At 34.6% G+C, this 22160-nt stretch overlaps 3 protein-coding genes across 4 annotated transcripts in view; all 3 read left to right on the plus strand.

Moving 5' to 3' along the window:
• The window catches only part of LOC121247140 (ribulose bisphosphate carboxylase/oxygenase activase, chloroplastic), a 36187-nt gene extending 27398 nt beyond the window's left edge, over window positions 1-8789 (plus strand). The window contains exons 10-12 of one of the 2 annotated variants that reach the window (XR_005937219.1): window positions 5331-5403; window positions 5926-5981; window positions 7433-7494. Coding sequence is in view for 1 of the 2 variants with exons in the window: in XM_041145481.1 (XP_041001415.1) it covers window positions 5926-5981; window positions 7433-7525; window positions 8589-8696 (257 nt within the window). In the remaining variant the exon portion in view is untranslated. Of the gene's footprint in view, window positions 1-5330; window positions 5404-5925; window positions 5982-7432; window positions 7526-8588 lie in introns of those variants that run through there. The other variant, XM_041145481.1, reaches the window with a different exon arrangement.
• Window positions 8790-16070: 7281 nt separating this feature from the next.
• LOC121247144 lies at window positions 16071-17269 on the plus strand. Its single transcript, XM_041145488.1, has 2 exons — window positions 16071-16319; window positions 16881-17269. The coding sequence occupies exons 1-2, from the start codon at window positions 16262-16264 to the stop codon at window positions 17090-17092; spliced, it is 270 nt and encodes an 89-aa protein (XP_041001422.1). The 5' UTR covers window positions 16071-16261; the 3' UTR covers window positions 17093-17269.
• A 2203-nt stretch (window positions 17270-19472) lies between these two features.
• LOC121245764 (mitogen-activated protein kinase kinase kinase 20-like) lies at window positions 19473-21056 on the plus strand. The gene is made up of 2 exons (XM_041143620.1): window positions 19473-19594; window positions 19694-21056. Exon 2 carries the CDS (start codon window positions 19713-19715, stop codon window positions 20904-20906), a length of 1194 nt encoding a protein of 397 aa, XP_040999554.1. The 5' UTR covers window positions 19473-19594; window positions 19694-19712; the 3' UTR covers window positions 20907-21056.
• The last annotated feature ends 1104 nt before the right edge of the window (window positions 21057-22160 follow it).

Consider the following 22160-nt stretch of genomic DNA (forward strand, 5'->3'; position numbering starts at 1 on the left):
TAGTTGGTGGGAGATTCCTTGGTGCATAGGAGATTTTAATGTCATCAAATTCCCTAGTGAACAATCTGGTGAGAGTAGGATGCGCCTAGCAATGATAGAGTTCTCAGATTGTATCTTTGACTTAAACTTGCTAGATATTTCTCTATTGGGGGGTTCTTTTACTTGGTCGAATAATTAGACATGGTCCCAATTGGACAGATTCCTAATCTCACCGGAGTGGGAGGTGCACTCTCCGAAGGTGTGCCAAAAGAGGCTGCCACGTCTTTGCTCGGATCATTTTCCTATATTGTTGGATTGTGGTGGCATTTGAAGCGGGCGTCGATACTTCAAGCTTGAAAACATGTGGTTGAAAAGTGAAGGCTTTGTGGATAAGGTTAGGCAATGGTGGTCTTCTTACCAGTTTTATGGTAACCCCTCATGCATCCTAGCCTGTAAGTTAAAACTTTTGAAAAATGACCTTAAGCTTTGGGATTCACAATCCTTTGGAGATATAGGGGAGCGAAAAAAAACTCATCGTGGAGGAGTTGCAACAGTTTGAGCGGATACTTGAGGTTAGAGCCCTTTTACCGGAAGAGCTATTGTGCAAGATAGAGTTGATTTCAAAATTAGAAAGAAACTATTTGAGGAGATTTCTTGGCGCAAAAAGTCGAGAGCATTGTGGCTGAAAGAAAGGGATCGGAGTACTAAGTTCTTCCATAGAGTTGCTAACTCTCATAGAAGAACTAATACCATCGAAATGTTGAACATTAATGGTATGGAGTGTAAGGAGGCCCCTTTGATTCGTGACCATGTGGTGGATTTCTATGAACAACTGCTTACAGAACGTGAGGGATGGAGCCCAAAGCTGGATGGTCTTGTTTTTTATACTATTGAGCCCCAGGAAGCCTCTTGGTCGGAGAGGCCTTTTGAAGATGAGGAAGTGTATGATGCAGTCAGACGTATGGGTAAAGATAAAGCTCCAGGCCCAGATGACTTCTCGATGGGCTTTTTCCAATCTTGTTGGGAGGTGGTGAAAATGGACATTGTGAATGTGTTTTAGGAAGTATCCTTGGTTGGAAAGTTTGAGAAATGCCTAAATGCTACTTTTATTACGTTGATCGTGAAGAAGATTGGAGCGTCGGAGGTTAAGGATTTTCGACTCATTAGCCTTGTGAATGGGGTGTATAAAATTATTTCCAAGGTCCTTGCTAAAAGATGGGGGGTGGTTTTGAGCAAGATAATTTCGAAGCCACAAAATGCATTTGTTAGGGGGCGACAAATTTTGGATTAAGTCCTTATAGCAAACGAGGGCCTGGATAGCAGATTAAAGGCTGGCTCCATAAGGATTATTTGCAAGTTAGATATGGAGAAGGCATATGACCACGTAAATTGAGATTTCCTCGTGTATTTGTTGAGGAGATGCGGCTTTGGGGCTAGGTGCCGTTCTTGGATTAGTTGGTGCATCTCTACAGCCAGATTCTCAATATTGATTATACCCTATGGGCTTTTTCAGTAGCTCTCGAGGTCTAAGGCAAAGAGATCCTTTGTCCCACTTCTCTTTGTTATCATTTTGGAGGCCTTGAGTAGGATGATATCGACGGTGGTTACACATGGGTTTATGGTTGGATTTCCGATTGGTGATCCCAACAGGGACATTATTGCTTTGTCTCATTTACTTTTTGCAGATGACACGCTTTTATTCTGTGAGGTAGATCGAAACCAGTTGAGGGCATTGAAGACTTTGTTATTATGCTTTGAAGCAGCGTCAGGCTTGAAAGTTAATTTTGGCAAGTCAGAGTTAGTGCCAGTGGGGAATGTGAGTAACACTAGGCAGCTAGTTAGTATTCTTGGGTGCAAGGTAGCTTCTCTTCCCATTACGTACTTGGGGTTGCCGTTGGAGCTACCGCAAGGGTCTCATCCATATGGGATTCAGTCATAGAGAAGAAAGGAAGGAAATTGGCAGGGTGGAAGAGATTGTATTTGTCAAAAGGTGGCCAGTTGACTCTTATCAAGAGTACCCTTTCTAACTTACCTACGTACTTATTATTTTTGTTCCAATTACTTGTCAGGGTAGTGGCTCGGATTGATAAACCGTATCGTGATTTCTTATGGGTGGAATAAGGGATGAATTCAAATTTCACCTCGTCAGCTGGGATAAGGTGTGTAGACCAATCTCGTCAGGTGGTTTGGGGAGGGGTTCTCGCATTAAGTTTTGGAGGGATATATGGTGTGGGAATGAGGCTCTAAATGATGCATTTCCAGCTATTTTCCCAGTGGCACGTAACCAGGAAGCTTCAATAGAGAACCTTATGCTTCTATCAGGGGACCAAGTGTAGTGGAACGTCACGTTTAGTATAGCGGTGCAAGATTGGGAAGTGGACATCTTTGAGGCTTTTTTTAGCCTTCTTTATTCTGTGAAGTCAAATAAACAACAAGTTGATAGGATGTGGTGGACTCCCGCGGGTAGGTGCATTTTCTCAGTTTGATCCTTTTATAAGTCCCGTTCCCAAGCCGCAAATAATCCATGCCCATGGAGGAGAATTTGGAGAAATAAGGCGCCTCCGAAAGCGGTCTTCTTTACACGGACAACAACATTGGGGAAGACTGACTGTCGACAATCTGAGGAAGCGCCAGATAGTTATACTAGACTGGTGTTGCATGTGCAAGAGATCTGGCGAGGCAATGGAACACCTCTTGCTACATTGTGAGATAGTTAGAGCCTTGTGGGTGGAAGCCAGATAGAGTTATCCTTTGTTATGCTTGCATCTGTGGAGATCTATTAGCCAGCTGGACACTTCCAAGAGAAGTTCAACAAATAAGGACGGTGTGGAAAATTATCCCGATCTATATTATGTGGTGTATATGGCAAGAGCGCAATGATTAGACTTTCGAAAATAAGGAGTGGTCTCCGGAGGAACTTAGAACTCTATTTTTCATTACTTTATTTCTATGGGCCATTGCTTTAGATTTTAATGGCCTGAATTTTCATGACTTTTTGGTTTCCCTTACTTCAACCTAGATAGGTCTTATCTTATCTCTTGTATACCATCTTGTGTACTTGGGTTTTGCCTATCTCTATTAATATATTATTGATTACTTGTAAAAAAAAAAAAAATTGGAAACTTTCCAACATAAACTATTAATTATTATTTTTTATCTATGAACTGATTACGTATAATAAAAACTTTATCTATGAACTTCAATTTGGTTTACTGAAAACAAATAACATCAGCCTTCCATTTTCGGATTAAATTCTTCACCCAGAGGCGCTTTTGAGAAGATCATTCGGCCCCTGAACATTCCATGAAATCATTTTTGGTTTCAAAAATAACTATTGGCTGCCCTCTCCTTGCCTTTACCTCTGTACGCACTCCCTTCCGTTATATTATAATTGATTGAGCATGATAACCTCTTCAATTCCCTCTCATTTTTAGAGGCTGATCTAACCAAAGATGGCTGACCTGCCTCAATAGCAACGAGGAGAGCTCTGACTTGTTCCTCAAATCCTTTATAGGAAATCACCACGCAGTCCTTAATTTCATCAGCCTTTCTCATCACCCAATAAGAAGAAATATTAGCCCATCCTGGAATAGAACATAAAGGATCGGGGTCTTCATTAGACTCATCCAACTCATCTGACACTCGAGAAGAAAAAACAGATCTTTTCCCATCACCGATAATCAATGCATATCAATGGCATTAATCTGGGTACACAATACCCCTGAGTCATCCTTCTTCAACATCCTCCAACACAACAACCTTCCCTCTATCACAAAGAAGCTGCTGAGAAGAGAGGAAGAAGGAACTGACCCCTCCCTATGATACGTACAGCAAGAACCATCATCCCGAGCAAAAGAAATAGGATCTTGAATCCCATCTGAAGAAATCTCATTCACCGGAAAAGAAATCGGCATTGGAATACCCTCAGAGGAGTCATCGGAGTCTGTCCACCCTATCTGTGTTGACGGCAATGACGACGGATCACCTGTCAGCTTGGGTTGAGCCTCAACTTGTTTCGGGCTTTATGGGTTGTGAAGACCTGGATTTTTTAACTCGGCACTCATCAGACCGGGTTATATTCCTTTTCTCCAGCCAACTACACCATGTTTATTAACTTTATCCAGCCCAGAAGAAGAGCCCACCAACTTAGGAGGCCCACTCTTACACCTCTTGCCGGAATAGACCATTGCATTACGGCCTGCGCCCATTAAAAGAGCCAAACCCGTGTCCACCTTCAGCAAGCTTTCGATACTTTCTTTCAACCAATCAGTTCAGCCTGGGCATCTTAAACTGACCCTTCAACTTCTTTGACAGTCTGCAATGCCTTGGAAGACCAACCGTTGTCTCCACCAATGGTATGAAGATGCTGGAAATCACCTTGCTTTCTCTCCTCGCCATTTTTTTCCTTCCATCAATGGGCCATTCTTCCAGAAAACACTATCCCCTCCATTTTATTTCAAACCAGACGATGCCACCGGCTTGAACAACGCTGACATGTAGGAATCTTCACGAGAAAAGGAAACCCCTCTACATGAAGAATCCCTGAGAACCTCTTCCCCTCTACGACCCATAATTGCACAACCGCGATTGACCATTGCTCTGTTATCACGAACAGAAACAGAGGACTGAATGCCCACCATTTGCCGCATTTTTTCCACAAAGCCAGCCCGTCCTCTCCCTTTCCTGCCTTCTAGTATAATTATGATGCCCTTCCCAGCACCAATTCCATGCTCAGCCAGTTTCACGAATCTACCATACGAGTTGGGGCATTGCTGAATCAAAAAAGCTCGTTCACCCTCCCTCTGTCTGATAAAACCCCACGATTCCAGTAAACCTCGAGCACTCGCCACCTCAGCCACCCAAATCACCATCCATCTACTGGGATAGAGAAACTTTGTCAACTTCCTACTTTTTTCAGAAATACAAAAGAGATTTCTTACCTGAGAAAAGCAAACAACTTTGCTTCGACCCATAATCTGGACACATTACTCATCATGCTAAAAAACTCCAAGCCCCGAAATAGATGAGAAAAGCTAGAGGAAAGAACCAACGAATGAAACTACGGAGAGAAATGAAAATGAATGAAGAGAATGGAAATCAACTCCTCATTCTTCTCAACCTTCTCAATCAGGAGAGAGAGAGAGAGAGAGTCATCCTAACTGGGACAAGAAAGATTATGGATTAAAATCTCTAGTAATTATGAGATTTTAATCCTTTAGATTTGTCCTTAAACTTGGACAAGAAAGAAAGAACCATCAGCTTTAAGCTGATATAACGGATACTGGAAACTTAATAATAATAATAATAATGGATGCTGGCAACTATCCTTATAAAAATCCATTTGCCTGCAGGTTTTTCACACTTGTCTGGTTCATCTTGATCAGGGGTATGGTTTCATATTGTCTTGGCAACACAAACACACACGCATGTCTCTGTCTCTGTCTCTGTCTCTTATCTCTTTCCTTTCTCTATTATGTGTGTATACTGAAACGAAGTATGCCCACATAAACAGTATGAAGGGTAGCACATAGTTACAATTCCCTTTTTGTAATGTTTTAATGGCACACCTTAAAAGACAAGAAGAAAAAACAGATGTAGAGAAACGTGAGATAGAGATTTTAAGTGGAAAACGCTTCCAATTGAAGGAAGATCCATTGAAAATGTTTGACTAATCCTGCACTGGAATAATGTGTGCTGAAATTAATTTTTTACATTTTCTATCTAGAAATAGCAGCCTTTAAAATAAGTCTCAGATATATTGGCAGGACAAAAAGATACAAATTTGTATGCAATTGTTGTTGATGTTGTTTTTGTTTTTGGGCTATTTCATATTGTGTCCTTTTTTTCATCTTGCTGAAAGAGAGTTAAAAAGTGTGGATTCGTTGTTGTAAGTATTATTATTGCTGTAGTTTACAAATTGGTGTTTTTGCTCTGTTGATTGGGCAGCTTTGGATTTTTATGGAGCTCTTAGGTCTCGAACATATGACCAGTCAATCTCAAAGGTATGTGATATCCTGGTGTGAATTGTGAGTCTTGAAAAAACATTGCATTTTTTTTCTTGTTCTCTTGCACAAAGATTGTAAAATTCTAAAGCCTTTCCACCTACCGAATCCCATTGAAACTCTATGAACAGGGAGCCATTACCTATTGTCCACAGTTATCTATATACAAATTTTAGCTGCTTGAAGCAACTACCTTGCTTTGCTCGATGTCACTGAACTTTCACTTACTGCAAAATCCTGAAGTATGTGCTCTTTAATCAAACCTCTTCGGCAAGATAAAGTACCTATTTGGAATTAATCATTCTAAATTTCTGTCTGTTGTTGCACTAGATATTGATGACCTTGTTGTGACAGAGCGATAGGGAGGCAATAGTATTAACATAAAAAAGATTATCTCAGTAGGGGTGTTCAATTGGGCTGTTATTGTCTCCTTGCCAGCTAAATTTGGAAGTCACGTCATAATTGATAATTTTTTTTCACTAGTGAAGACCTACCAAAACAAGAACATATATGGATACATGCATCATTACAAGCACTTATGCTCAAGTTTCTCTTTTGTTATTACCTAGTATCCTTGATATTTTGTTTTCTTGCATTGACTTGGCCTCCTGAACAGGGAGAAACTGTCATGTGAGATTATTTATGATTTTAATAAACGAATTATTATTGTTCAGTTTTGAGAGAGAGAGAGAGAGAGAGAGAGAACCGGAGGGAGGGTGCACAAGGACGAAGTGTGAATGGCACTTTGATAAATTTTTTTTTGGCACATAGTTAGCTAGTTTTTTTCAAGACTTCCTCTGTAAATAAGATACTGTTTCCCACTATCAGAAGTGTTGCCTATAGTAATGCCTCAAAAGTGCACATTGGGTGGGAGAATTATGATGGCGTCATAAGATGTTGAGTTTCATGTTATTTTTTACTCAGTGGAACTGGGCTTTATAAAGAGCTCCAATTGTAAGGTTTACTTGTTCTTTTAAAATACAAGCGCAGATGTGAGTGGCTTTTTTCTTTGGAGTGTTTTCAAATGGTATTAGAGCTGACCTAGTAATACCATGTGGCATTGGGTCACAATAGGGCAACAGGCCCTGTCAAGGACACCAGTGATTTGAATGGGGGAGATTATAATACTCTAGATCCTACATATGATAGATGAATTATGAAAATTATACGAGTCTTTATTGGGTCTTCAGATGCATTGGTTCTTTTTCAAGTGGAACTGGATTTTATATTGATTCCAAAGAATTTCGATTGCAATCTTGGTCAGTCGTTTTGGAGTTTAAGTGTGGATGTGGCTAGCCTTTTTTTCTCGTTCATTCTATGTAAATAATTAATTTAACCATATTAAGGCTTCCAAGTATTAATTTCCTAAATAGGCAAATATATATTTCTTTTAAAATTGGTGCTAATACTTTATGCACATTTTTTATTCCAATGACTTTACATTTTTTAAGTGGATTGATGAGATTGGAGGCGTTGAAAAACTTGGGGACAAACTTCTCAAACGAAAAAAGAATGAAAAACTACCCACATTCACTCCCCCAAAGGTAAGCACGTATCTACTATTTTCTTTTCAATTTATTTTTTTATTGCCACCCTTATGTAATTGATCGGTTCTATTTGTTTAGATTATTGAACAATGTAAACCGAATCCAAGCAATATTAAAACACAAGGGTTAATTGAAGCTAGTCATCCTAAACTATGGAGTTATTTGCAATGTGCCCATTAAATTACAAGTCTTTGCAGTCAACACTCTAGGACTGAATTAATTTGTAATGTAAATCCCACTAGAAATTTAATAAATTAGTGGGAGGTGCGGTGGAGTGCAGACTGGAGAGTTTAAATTAATGTGCATAATTTGTTTGAGTGACACACCCCAAGCACCCGACCCGTCCACTAATCTGTGAGTTTTGGACATTGATTTGGACTGTAGAGAGAGTGAACATGGCAACCTACCATCAGACTGAGTGTTGATTCTAAAAGTTTTTAGTTTTTTTTTTGGTCCCCAGCCGGGGGGCGGGGGACATTGCAAATAACTCGTAAGGTTGGATAACCATAATTAATCCTTTCCTGCCTCCTTTCCTGTTGTGGTTGTTTTGGTTGATATATAATGCACTGACATTCAAATGTAAGGCTTTCGAAAATAGATGGCAATTTTCTGGGATGTTATTTATTCTTTGGTACATGGAAACCAGATCTTGCGAATGCCCTGCTGAAGTTACGAGTAAATATGGAAAAAAAAAAAAAAAAAAAATCCAAATGTAAGAAATAAGAAATGGATACTGATTCTCAAATGACCTATGGATGTTAACCAAAATGTCTACAATAATTGCTTGAAATGGGTCTATGACTGGTTTGGTGAACTGTGTGACTGAGCTTTCATCTTCAAGATATTGTCAATGAGTAAATGATCATAAAGTGAAGTTTTGTAAAGTTTAGAAACTACTGGAGGTAACCAGAGCCACATTACTCATCCTCTTTTCTGGTATTTGTCTTGTTTGTTTTTCTGTTATTGCTATTTATGTTGTTTTCTTTTTGGCCTCAAATGTCTTTTGATTGATCTGAAATTTGATGACATCAATGTGATTGTGCTGCATGTGGCTGTATAGCAAACGATAGAGGCTTTACTGGAATCAGGGTATTCTCTCCTCAAAGAACAGCAGCTTGTCATGGATACTAAACTCTCGAAAGCATACATGAAGAACATTGGTGACTAGAAAGTGAGGCTTTGTTGAATTTTCGTAACGTTACAGCTTCCGTGTGTTCAATGCTATTGACTTTGTGTTTGTTTAAATGGAACTGTTGAGATTCATCTTGGGAGCGCTCGGGTTCTTTAATTTGCTATTGCATATTTATTTGTTTCCCCATTAGCTAAAGACCATATGTCTAGACAAATTAATGACCCGACTAGAGCTGATAAAAAATCCGACTCTGGCTCCGCTCTAACTTGTTTGAGTCGGATTTTTTTTAGTCGGAGTTGGAGGTTGCGCCGTACTGACTTCGACTTTTCGACTCCGACTTTGCCCTCCGACTCCAATGCCGACTATGATATTTATAAAAAAACATATGCATTTTTCTATATATTAATCATATATACTAGCATAGTTATATAGTTATATAATTAGAACTTATAAAGTTAGTTAAATTCAATAAAATGCTAGTACGAGCTAATTATTATAAAATGATATGCTTATACTATAATATAAATAGATTAAATTGACTAATAATAATTTAGTATATGGAAACATCATATTGTGACTACTATGAAATACTAATGTATAACAACATATAATACCAATATATAAACACTAATCTATAAATTTGTAATAACATGGAATACTATTGTATAATAATACGAGTATAATAACATGTTCTAGTAATGTATAATAACATATAACATGTAATACTAATATATAATAACATATAATACTAAGTATAGAAATAAGTTAGAAACTAATATAATAACATGTAATACTTTAGTATAATAACATGTAGTGAATGATTAATTTTTGCAATTTTGGTTAGGTTTTTAATAAAATTGAACAGTGATTGATTTAGTTTTAGTTTTTAATTTTTGAAAAAATTTGAAAGTCCACAATTTAAAAAAAAAAAAAAAAATGGTTAAATATGAACCTAAGAAAAAAAGCTTGATCAAAAAGCTCAAATCTAACTTCGTTTTGACAAGTCAAAGTTGGAGTCTACTGTAATTGGAGTTGAAGTTAGAGGTCGGATTTGACCTTCGACAAAGTTGGATTCGGAGTTGAAGTTAGGGCATTCCCGACTCCAACAATGTCGGTGCCTAGCCTTGAATAAATACGTGTTATGATCCAACTTTGTCACCAGCCTCTTCATTTAACTTAAAATGGGTGAGACCCATTAATGTAAAATATGGATTACTTAATGTATTGTTGATGAATAATGATATATGTACTTACAATTTTACTTACAAGATTTATTTTATCAGTTTTCTTTTCAAATTCAAATTTTAAATTTTAAATTTTATAATCTTTAGCATATCAATAATTGACACGTAGACAATTAAATTGTTTGTAAGTTTTTTTAAAATACACTTGGCATTTCTTATTGTTGATTAGTGAAATGATGAAAAAAAACATCATGTTAACACTAATTAATACTATCCATTTCACTTGAAATTAAGAAAATCATTATTAGTTCGGAATCAAGTTATTTCTTAAGAGCTCTTAAATGTGGACGAGATGATTTGTTAAATTAAGTAACATCAACTCAATATAAAATGACATCAAGACACTACCCATTACGAAACTCATGAATATTGTTTTTAATTTAATAACTTTAATTACTTAAGTCTACAACTAGGGGGAGATGTATTATTGCTATTGTTTTTTGTGGAATCCACTCCTCATTCCCTTATCTCTACTTCATGTTGTTTTGAAACCCTCTTTTTGTAAGAGACAATCGAGCTAATAAATAAAGAGATTTGCTATTCATCATCCTCACACACCATTTTTTTTTTTAATTTTTTTTGAAATTTGTTTTTGGTTTTATTCTTCTTAAACTTATTGAATTCTTCTACTCATTATCTACATACCACACATTTTATAAGAAAAAAAAAAGTATAGTCTGTAGTATGTGGTGTGTAAAGATGATTAATATAATTTTTCATAAATAAAAAGATAGATTGCATTACCGTTCCCCCCACAACAATTGGAGGAGAATATGGGTTTACAGTCTAGAGGGATACCATTTCTTTCCGAACTTTCACCATTTTAGGGTTTGAAAAAGACAGTAGCAAATGCTACCACAATTGACCATGACTAATCAATGACACTCCAAAATGGCCTGAATCTGTGGAATGGAATGGAAAAGCACACGCATCAATAAACATGATAGGATGTTGATATCCCAAATTATTATTATTATTTTCTAGAGATTAAGAGCATTCTCAATGGTTTATGTATAATATAAAAAAATATATATTATTTGAAGAATTATTCATAAAATGAGTTCCATCCGATTATATAAAAGAATATGTAAAATACAAATCACTACAGTAACATGTAGTGGGTATTGTTCATCCTTCAAACAATTTTTTTATTATTTATACTTCATTTTTTTTTTTAATTTTCATTTCATTTTATCATCTCATCTCAATTAACTATCCATTTTTTTTCTCGATCGGTTACATGCCCGGCATTTGAGCTTGGCTATTTATACTTCATTTACTCCCTCATTTCCTTTTACTTTTACATTTCAATACAAATTCTTTTTTATTGTTCATTTAAAACACCTCTATTTTATTTTTTTTCTAAAAAATATCTTGGAAATATTATTTATCCACTTTTTTCATATCTTGATTTTATTTTTAATTTTTATTTGGCTTATATATTTTTATTTTGTATAGAACTGAATTATATTACATTGTATATAATAATATTGCATATAATAATATGTTGCAAATATATATATATATATGGATATTACAAATTTATTGATAGAAAAGATATTAACGTATTCTCAGGTATTCTATAAATAATAAAAAAATAATAATGATAGAATATTAAATAGTAGTGAATAGTAATAAAAAGTAGGTAAAAAATAAATAAAATAATAAATAGTAGTGAGATATTCTAAAAATATTTTAGGTATTCTCATTAATCTCTGCAAATATCTCTTATGATTTGCTTATTGGACAAGCAATATGAAATTCATTGCAAGCTAGCTAGGTTAATCTCCCCTCTCCAATCATTCGCAAACATTTATCATGTTTTCCTTAGGGGTGGGCAGCGGCTAACCATCTCTGCCCATGCGGGGGCGGGGGACATAGAGAGGGCATAGCGGGGGCGGGGGCGGGATGACCCCAGCGGGGCCCCGCCCCTCCTCCGCCCCGGCCTCACATTAAAAAAAAAAAATTATTTATATATATTAAATAAATATATTGTATATAGATATACACAATTTATAAAAGACTTAAAATTATATTCAAGTCATTGGATTGCTTTGGCCTCCTAGGCCAATCTTTATATAGGAGGCCAAGGCAATACAATAGTCATCCTTAAGCAATATGGGACTTAGAAATCAATCCAAAATCTAACTCTAATGAGTTTAAATTTTTTTTGTATTTATAAATTTTAATTTATTATTTAAATTATATTATAATTTTGGTCTAAAAAAATATTTTTAGACCAAATTTTTTTTTTAACTTAATAGCGGGGGCGGGGCGGATGGGGGTTTTTCCCCCGCCCCCGCCTCCCGGGGGCGGGGGGCGAGGGAAAAACCCCCAACACCCGCATGGTGCGGGGCGGGGGCTTTACATTTATCATGTTACATACTTATTAGCTTTTCATATTTTAAATGATTTTATGTAAAAATCACTTAAAATATGTTTCACTGGTCTAATAATCATAAATTAAAGAGTAATATTTTTCCATTAATAATAATTATTATTATTAAATGAAAATATGGGTATGATAATAGAGAGTACTGAGATATGGTAATCATGATCTATATGGGTATTTATAAAATAGTAATATTGCAACTATTATTTCTCTTTATAAATATCAATCAATCAAGATTATAATGGATGGGAAAATGGGCCACGTAGGATCTTAATAAAAAATAAAAATAAATATAATTACATTCTCATGTCCCTACACTAGTGATGCTAATTTGTTGGGATTAATCAATTAGCTAGGTTGGGGGAGGCTTCCAGAATTAAAAATCATAACAAGTTCAAAATTAAGCACCGAACCCACCAAATTCTCAAGAATCTTAAAGCCATTCACATCCAAAGTCCTTTCCATTAATGATTCTCATCCACCAAACATAAGATTTTGTAACTTTTTGTTCTGAGTATTCAACCATGGAATCTAAAATAAAACTATCCTCTGACTATCTTTCACTCTGTTTTGTTTTTTATTTATTTATTTATTTATTTCTTGAGAGACCAACATGTAACATAAAAAGTTAAAACTAAAATAATTTACTGAGTTCCAAACATCAGTCATAGATGTTTTGTTTTTTTCATTAAAAAAAAAAAAAAAAAAAGAAGAAAATCTTTAACTTCTTAGTCAATCTGAATTATTTTGCAATATTGAGTTATTTAGGTAGTTTTTTTCTTTTTTAAAAAAAATTTATATTAAGTTATAGATTTTCCCATATACTAGATAAACAAGTGAAATATCCTTGGATTAAAAATAAATAAATAAATAAACAAACAAACAAAGCAGCCATATTCGGTTAGAATTCCCTGCCAACAAAGTTTTTTAAAAAGTTCCAGTATGGTTTGTAGAAGTTCCATTACAAACTATATTTAATTTGTAACGGTACACGAGATCGAGATTTACTTTATAGAATAAATCCAAAAGTGCGGTAAGCGCTTGAACAATATGGTAAACAGTAAAAAATTTGTCTTTTACACGTGGTCTGTAAAACGCTTTCCCCGTGAGTGTAGCATCACTTCTAAAGCTTAGGCTGAACTTTCACAATATACACTTAAAATCTCAATACCACAATATGATATAACTTATGGCACCTAAAGTTGTATTTAAGAATCACTCTTTCTACTTTTTCAGACACAAAATTACAGATTTACCATCATCGCAAGGATATCTTCACTGCAACATATATGCCATTTTGCGTCCAAATTTTTTACAACGATTTAATTTTATTGCTAATAGATGCATTTTCGCCGCAAATACTTATAGTTGATGCGAATTTCCTAGGAAATCATATTCATCACTTCATTGTCATTAAAGGAACAAGTGAAATTAAAATAATATAAAAATCCTATTTTAAAGTATATGATAATATTTGTGTTAAATAATAATAGTCACATAGCTATTTTACAATTTTTTTTTAAAAAAAGTCTTTAATTTAAGGACAATACTAGAGTGCACACCAAATATATGTGCACACCAATGCAAATGGTTTTTTTCTTTTCTTTTTCCTATAAGTATTTTTAATTATTAAGAAAAATTGAAGAAAAATATAAATTCAATAATAGTTACTTTCTAATCATTAAAATATATATATATATATATATATGAGTGGTCACATTTTACGAACATAATTAAAAGTCGCACTATAATTTTCAATCATAAATAAAGTTGTGATTTTATCGAAATTATTCAGATAGAAAATGCCTACTTTTGTTTAAGGTGAGATTTGAATAATGATTTGAAATGAGATGAGTTGAATTGAGATGAAAATTAAAAATTAAATAAAGTTAAATTATTTATTATATTTTATATAAATATTTAAAAAAATTATAATAATAAGATAAAATAAATTAAAACCATCTTTCTATCCAAAACCGGCCAAAGGCCCAAATGATTAGATAATCCACGTTTTATATACTATTGCAATGAGGAAAAGACAGCTTGGGAGGCAGGCATCCCTAGCCTGCAGCTTCTGCGTGACTTCGTCTATATATGATCACGTCTTTTTCTTACCATGTCCGTTGCCGCCGACACCAATATTCCTTCTACCCCCATAGAATATTTCAGATTAAATTATATATATGATATTTCTTATTTAAAAAAAAAAAAAAAGGAAAATTTGTTAAAATTATTATATAAGAAGTTTCCTCATGAGAGGAATTCAAACAGTCAAATCGACACGTTTCAACGTACATGAAGTCAATGATTTTAAACCACCAAAAGTAGACCCCGGCAACGCAAAAAGCTTGACGACATGAGAATAATTTCCAGAAGCTTTTGCACCACGTGTTGTTTTTGCTTTTTTTTTACTTTGAATTTCTTCTTCCTTTTTTTTAATAAGAAATTGGTCATGATGCATTTGGGACAGACAACATATCATCATTCCCTTAATTCATGTACACTACTTTGTAAGGTTCTATACAATTTCATGATCTACTTTGTAATTCAAACGTATACGTATATTTGATGAAGGGACATGGCCGCTAGACCCATGGACCGATCACATGGTTATTAGAAACGTAACGAATGTACCGTCCCGAGATAAAATGAGCAGGATCATCAAAACGCATGGGTACGGGATTTAAACGATTTATCGCTATTGACTTAAATATCAGAGGTGACCCTAATCTTCTCGAGCCACTCTCATTTTCTGATTTATGCAAGTTGTAAGGACTAGTTGCGGGAATACGAAACACATACTCAACAAATTGAAATATTGACACGAGTTTATTATTTACTGTTTTTATTTAATGATTATGTTAGGACTCTTTTGAGTAACGATCAAGGAATAATTATTTTTATAATTTTTTATACAATCATATTTTAAATTGATTGTATTTATGTAAAACGATATTATTTTTATAATTAGTTTTTTTTTTTTTTTTTATATATATACATTTGGGAGAGGGAGTTCGAACTCCATACCTCTATTTTTTAAAGCGGGAAATTATGCTAATTAAGTCACAAGTTAAAGAATTGTGAAAAAACCTGTAAGCGTATAATTCTCACGTTATTGATGGTCAACAGTAGTGAAGAACTAGGCAATGTTATGATCAGAAGAAAATATATTTTTAACCTTGAATTATGTAACTGTTGTGTAATCATTTTGAAAAAAATAAATAAAATATGAGACTCACATAAAAAAAAATTAATTTTTTTAATAATAGACCAGACTTTTTTTAAAAAAAAATTATAAATTTACATCGTATTTATGCACTTTATAATTACACGTAAAATTACTCTATGATAAGGTTACTTGATGGACAAAAGAGATGAATTAAGGCAAGTGTACCTTTTCTTTTTTTTTTCTTTTTTGTCTGCGAATGTTCTTGAAAAAAAAAAAAAAAGATTTGGAATAAAGGGTAGATCTAGAACACGAAAAGTACTGTGGAAGATAATCAAAATTAGAAAGAGCAGGTAAGAAATGAATGAACGAAGATGAAAAAGTGAAGGCACCGTCACGAAGCTAGGGACACCGGTACTGGTCAGAGAGACAAAAAGGAGTTATAATTAAAGAGACGACAAATCCGGTGGGCATGGCACCTCTAATATATATTACTCATCTTTGACCTCACCTGCTAGCTCATGCATGCACACGCTCTCTCTCTCTCTCTCTCTCTCTCTCACTCACGCAGCCCAAGAATAGTATAAGATCAGATAGATCCGAAGATAAAAGAGTACGTTGTACTATAAAGTAGGTGGTAAGGTAGGAAATAACAAGTGGATAGAGAAACTCGAGAGATCGATCGACAAGAGGTCTGGCCGGGTTCAGAGCTATAGCGGACCGAGTACTTGGAGATGGAGGTGGTGGGAATTATAGGAGAAGGAAGCTGCTCAGGAAGATCAAAGTGAGAGAGAAGTTGATGGATTTGTGGCACAAGTTTCTTTTCCCTCATCATCCTGTCAAGCCTCCCAAAACTGGTCTGTTTCTCTCCCTCTCTCTATATCTCTTCCTTAATTTCTTTGATCTTCTTCTTCCTCCTCCTTTTCTTTTTGGATATCGTGTTTTCTGGAAAGAAAAAACTGAATTATATATTATAAGAATTATATATTATAGGATTTGCTGAAACTGGTTTTTCTTATATAATGTTCGATAATCACAAGTACAAGAAAATGAGATCGATCCCACTGATTAAGCTAAAATTCAGTACTAGAACTAGAAGACAATGACAAAATGGTCGTCCGTACGAATTGAAATCTTCAAATCAAATAGCATACTATCATTATTCCATTACTAATACTATATTTGAATCACAAGAAATGTATATATACACATACATACACGTTTATAAGTAGGAAAATTGATGTGACGAAATCGATGGATGAGATCTAACATCTTTTTCTGTGCTGACTTGACTTTAAGCCAAACCCAATTGAGTAGTGGCCGCCTGCTATGAAAAGAAAAAAGCTCTCAATTTCAAGCTGCTATAGCTCTGTTTCCCCTTTCTTTTCTTTAAGCTGTGTGGCCTTTGCTTTGGGCAGGTGCTGGGCTTTTGAAGCTTCACAATGATGTACAAAGCTGTGAATATCAGGATGTCCATGTGATGTGGGAAATGCTGAGGAAATCAGAATCAGGGCAGCCAAGAGGTCGCCAATGCCATCCCAAGCGCAAGCAAAGGCCCTTTTGGAGGCTCTTTCTGTGGTCTAATAACCATAATGCAGCCTCATCCTTGTCTGCAGATCAAGCTAATTAAAACAACATTCACATAGATTTATAAATGCTGATCTAAGAATAATCCGTTGTTGATCGATGTCCTACAGTACTGCTACATGAAATGGCATCGTCTTTTATGATAAAATTGCCAACATGATTGCATTGTACATAGTTTTTGCAAGTTTCCCCAAATCAGCACAGGGGCCTTTGCCTAGGAATTATCAGACTAGAAGTTTTATATGCAATTCCTAGCATATATATAGATTGGTTTAATATGAACATATATATACGCTACCGAAAAGCGATAATTGTTACGTATGGATCAAGATTTCTTCAAATTGTTGTTCAAATTTTTTAGGGTTTTTAGTGGGAGAAAGATTGATACACCCTTCGAGTTCGTACAACAACTTGAGAGAATGTTTTTAAGTCCTGTTACAGCCACCGAAAAAGTGATCTGAATGAGTTCACCAAATAGTACATTTTATTTATTTTTTATTTTTTTCATGTATTTTTTTAATCATCATAAATATTTTTTAAAAAAATTCACAACATCATTAAAAAAAAAAAAAAAGAGATTCTTGAGTATCTCTTCACCAATCAAAGAATATTGTGTGAGCCACATCAATAGTGATCAGAATATAAGTCACTCTATATAAAAAGAAACACAATTAAAGACAGCACCACAGGTAATATTGAAGTACACACGTGGAGATCAGATTAATTTCCCTAAATCATGTCTAACCAATTATTATCAATTTTGTAATCTTTAATCTCATCACAGATAATTTTTTGTTATTTTTGAAATTCAGATATCAAATTTGTGAAACTGTGACCTTGATTTATAAAAATATGAAAACTCAAATACTAATTTTGCAATTAACATTTAAAAAAAAAATGATTTTTGAGTTCTTTTTAATCAAAGTTTATGAGTATAAGGCAAAACAAAGCATAATTCATATAAAGAATCATCTTTTATAAGACGCTTATAGCAAGTATGGAGAAGAATTTGAAAATAATTAATCATCTTTATCCTATGCAACCTCGATTAATGAGACCAAACCTTAAAGAAATTTTCTCTAAAATTTTTAGCAACAAGGAAAGAAGATAGTCGAGTTTTATATTTTACGCAATTTTCATACGAGAATTGCTATATAGTCATGAGAGATTTTACAAAAATAAAATCATAAACTTCATATGATACATTACATTTATTTTATAATAAAAATAGCTTTACATTCTGATATACTACATTAAGTCACGTCAGCTTATGAATTTATTTTTATAAAATTTATTTATGGCTAAAACATTTTTTTAAAATTCTATATCTTTGAAGGAATAAGCTACTCTATTATGGTTTTAAATCAGGCTTTAATCTCTTCTAAATCTGTTATATATATATATATATATATATATATATATATATATATATATATATATATATATAAGTGTGTTGGGTGTGTAAACAGTAAAGTTTATAAATAGATTTTCTCATATATATATATATATATGGAAAAATATTTATTGCAGTTTACTGTGTGCTGCATTTAAAAAAGAATTGCATGTGGAGTGTGCGGAGAGTGCGGCTATACATCAGCCGCACTCTATATATATATATAGAAATGATATTTGCAATCATTGAATGCGTAAGTGTTGTACACTTCATTTGAAAAAAATTAATAAATATGAAACCCACATGAAAAAAATTAAATTTTTAATGGTAAATCTTACTTTCTTAAAAAAAAAAAAAAAAAAGTGTGCGGTATAAGAGCATTGGCATTGGTTTCATTAAAAGCCAATGCATTTTCAAAATTTGAATAAATGTAGATAAAATCATCTATATTGGCTTCATCAAAATGTAAAAGTTTGAACTTTGAACTACAGTGATTTTAAGTACATCTTCAAATTTGTAGATGCACTGTTCATTATCAAAAGCAATATTTTATTATAAAATCTAAAACCAACTTCTTTCCTGCATAAACGGTGTACAGTAATAAAATAATTTGTTCTTTAAATAATAACCTAATTAAATTCGTATAGGGTTAATGCTATAGAGTTATAGCTACAGTAATTTTTATTTGTTATAATAATATAATATAATATTATTAGCTAAAAAATCCGATGCTCACATCTAATTCTAGGTCAGCAAAAAAGTTGCCAATGCTATTTGGGATGTCTTTTGTTTAATTTTTTATTATTAATCGTTGGGCTTTTTTTGAATAGTGTAATTGCAAAATAAGAAAATAAAAATGAAAATATTATTATTAAAAACATAATATTATATTAATATAATAATATAATAATCTTATATTATTATATATATATTTTTTAAACTAAACGAAGCAATGAAGCATAATTAAATGATGTAGGTTGGGGAATGACGGGTTCAAAATAAAATAGACGACCGTTGAAGGAAAGGAAACTTCACCGAAGCCCTAAGCACCCCCTCCCTGCTTTCCTATTCCTTCTACAATTCCATATTCCTTGCGAGCAGATCATACAACAGCGAAACGAAGAGGAGGAGGCAGAGGACACGGCCTAACTGGTTCGTAATCCTAAAAGGCTCTCTGCTTTCTAATCTTCCCTAGCGTACTTTTCGTTAATCCTAAGACTCTTGGGAATATTAAGCAAAAGTTTCGCAAAGCCAGAAAGAAAAGAAGAAGATGAAGAGAAAGGCAGAGGAGAGTAATTGCTGTCATGGAGGAAGTTGGGTGAGAGGGCCACTGATCGGTAAAGGAAGTTTTGGGTCCGTGTTTCTTGCCACTTCAAAGAAACCGAGATCACGGTTTGCTTGTTTCCCGTCCTCCATGGCTGTGAAATCCGCAGAGGTATCCGTTTCATGTTCGCTTCAGAAGGAGAAAGAGGTTCTAGACAACGTTAGAGGCTGCCCATATATCATTGGCTGCTTTGGGGAAGAGACTACTACCCAAGAAAACGGTGAGATGGTTTACAATTTGTTATTGGAGTATGCTTCTGGAGGAACCCTAGCAGATTCAATCGAGAAATCCGATGGTTTTCGGTTGCCCGAATCCGATGTTAAGCGCTATACAAGGTCGATTCTCAAAGGGCTTATTCACATTCATGACTGCGGTTACGTACACTGCGATATAAAGCCCGAGAATGTTCTACTCGTGCCCAATGCTACTGCTGGTGGTGGTAATTTTGTGGCAAAGATTGGGGATTTGGGGTTAGCGAAGAGGTCGTCCGCACAGAGAAAGAAGAAGAGGAAGTTGGACTTGAATCTTTACTTGAGAGGCACGCCACTTTATATATCACCTGAAACGGTGATGGAGAGTATGCAGGAGCCTCCATCCGACATCTGGGCTCTGGGGTGTGTCGTTTGTAAGATGCTTACTGGGAAATCCCCTTGGGATGGGGCGGAAGAGATGAACACGGAGGATCTTTTGCGTTTGATAGGTGATGAGCATGAATTGCCTAAAATTCCAACTGGGATTTCTGAGGAAGCAAGGGATTTCTTGAAGGCGTGTCTTGTGAGGAAACCCATGTATAGATTCACGGCTGAGATGTTAATGGATCATCAGTTTCTGGCTGGTGTGGGCGACCATGATCATGAAGTGAAGGATGAAGCATTGCTGGCTGTTCGGGATGAAAAACTAGTGTCTACTCCGACTGATTCTGAGCTTACTGATTCATCTGTTTCGGGTGATTGGCTCTTGTCCGATGACTCTTCGTACTGCAGTTCTTGGCCCGAAGAAGATGAAGACTTGGAAGTGCAATGCCATGGAAGATCTGATAAAAATGAGTCTTTTGCAAGTTCTTTGAACTGCCTCGCTTCAACCGTACCTTCAACCGTACCTATTGGAGCTTTAGCAATGGCTAAACAAATAGTTGTGTGAAGTTTTCAAATTGTACATTGTTACAGTTCCTTCATCTGCTATTTGTAGTCAGCTGCTACCTATTCATTATACCTTGATTTGGAATGTAACAAATTCCAACAACTTTACATTGCAAATTTTGTAAGTAGGAATAGATCTCTATGGGTTCGAGATTTATTTGGATAAAAGACATGTTGCGTTGCACGGTCTCCGGAATTCATTGTCATCAAAAGAATAGTATTTTCACTTTGAAACCCTATCAAGATTTTGGTTCTAGACTTGCCATAGATGAAAAGCAGAGTAAATTCTGCCTTTGAAGAAACATATGAACTATAAATGCTTTATACAGAAGCTCCCACTCGATATATACCATGAAAATTTCTTTTATTGGGAGAAATGAGAAATCCATCCAAGAAAAGAGGAAACAAAGTACAAACAGACCTGTACACCAGTCAAGCAGACAAGCTGAAGCGACAAATAAGGAACTCAAATTCCAACCACTTACACCCTATATATCATAAATAAGATGCGACCCAATTAAGAAATAAATTTAATCAAAGCTTAAAGATGGTAGAGAGTCCTGAATCTATATCCATTTATGACATTCTGAAAGCTGTTCCTACTCTGATCTCTGCAATATTGGAATTAAAAGATGGATTCCTCTTCTCTGGATTTATTTTCATGGTGTCTAGCATTCATTCAATTCATAGGTGATAGATGTGAGCATTCCTGGTCAACATTTTTTTTTTTGTCCAATTTAGTTCCGAATTCCCAAAGATAGATAATAGAAATGTTGTTGCAACTCCTTTCCCATGGTCTTTTGGAGAAGAGAAATGCTTTAGGTATAAAAGGATTTCTCAAAAATACTCATAAAGTGACGTGGTTTGATGTAATATGTTAGATTGTAAAATAGATACAATGTATCGCATGAAACGAGTTTTTGTGAAATCTCTTTTTGAAGTATCTTCTTTTCATTTGATTTCAGCTAAGTCATTTGGATGGTTGTAAAAGGTAAGATGTATGCAAATTAGTTACAATACGAAGAAAAGTAATTGTATTATGTTGAAAACACAACTTTGGTTAACTTAAGTGGTCTCGTTTGGTTTCACAGATGATTTTAACCTATCTCATCACATCTCAACATCCAAATACTATTTAAATACAAATACTTTTCAATTTTAAATTTTTAAATTTTTCATCTAATTATTATATAATATTTACTACTTTTCCAAACATCCAAACAAAACACAAAAAACAATTCAATTTTTTCAAATC

Source organism: Juglans microcarpa x Juglans regia, chromosome 1S (assembly GCF_004785595.1).
Source record: "Juglans microcarpa x Juglans regia isolate MS1-56 chromosome 1S, Jm3101_v1.0, whole genome shotgun sequence".
Classification (NCBI taxonomy): Eukaryota; Viridiplantae; Streptophyta; class Magnoliopsida; order Fagales; family Juglandaceae; genus Juglans; species Juglans microcarpa x Juglans regia.

Coding starts and splice junctions, on each gene's coding strand:
- LOC121247144 (XM_041145488.1), top strand. CDS start 16,262: ATGGATTTGTGGCACAAGTTTCTTTTCCCTCATCATCCTGTCAAGCCT. Junction 16,320..16,880: donor TGTCAAGCCTCCCAAAACTG/GTCTGTTTCTCT, acceptor TGCTTTGGGCAG/GTGCTGGGCTTTTGAAGCTT.
- LOC121245764 (XM_041143620.1), top strand. CDS start 19,713: ATGAAGAGAAAGGCAGAGGAGAGTAATTGCTGTCATGGAGGAAGTTGG.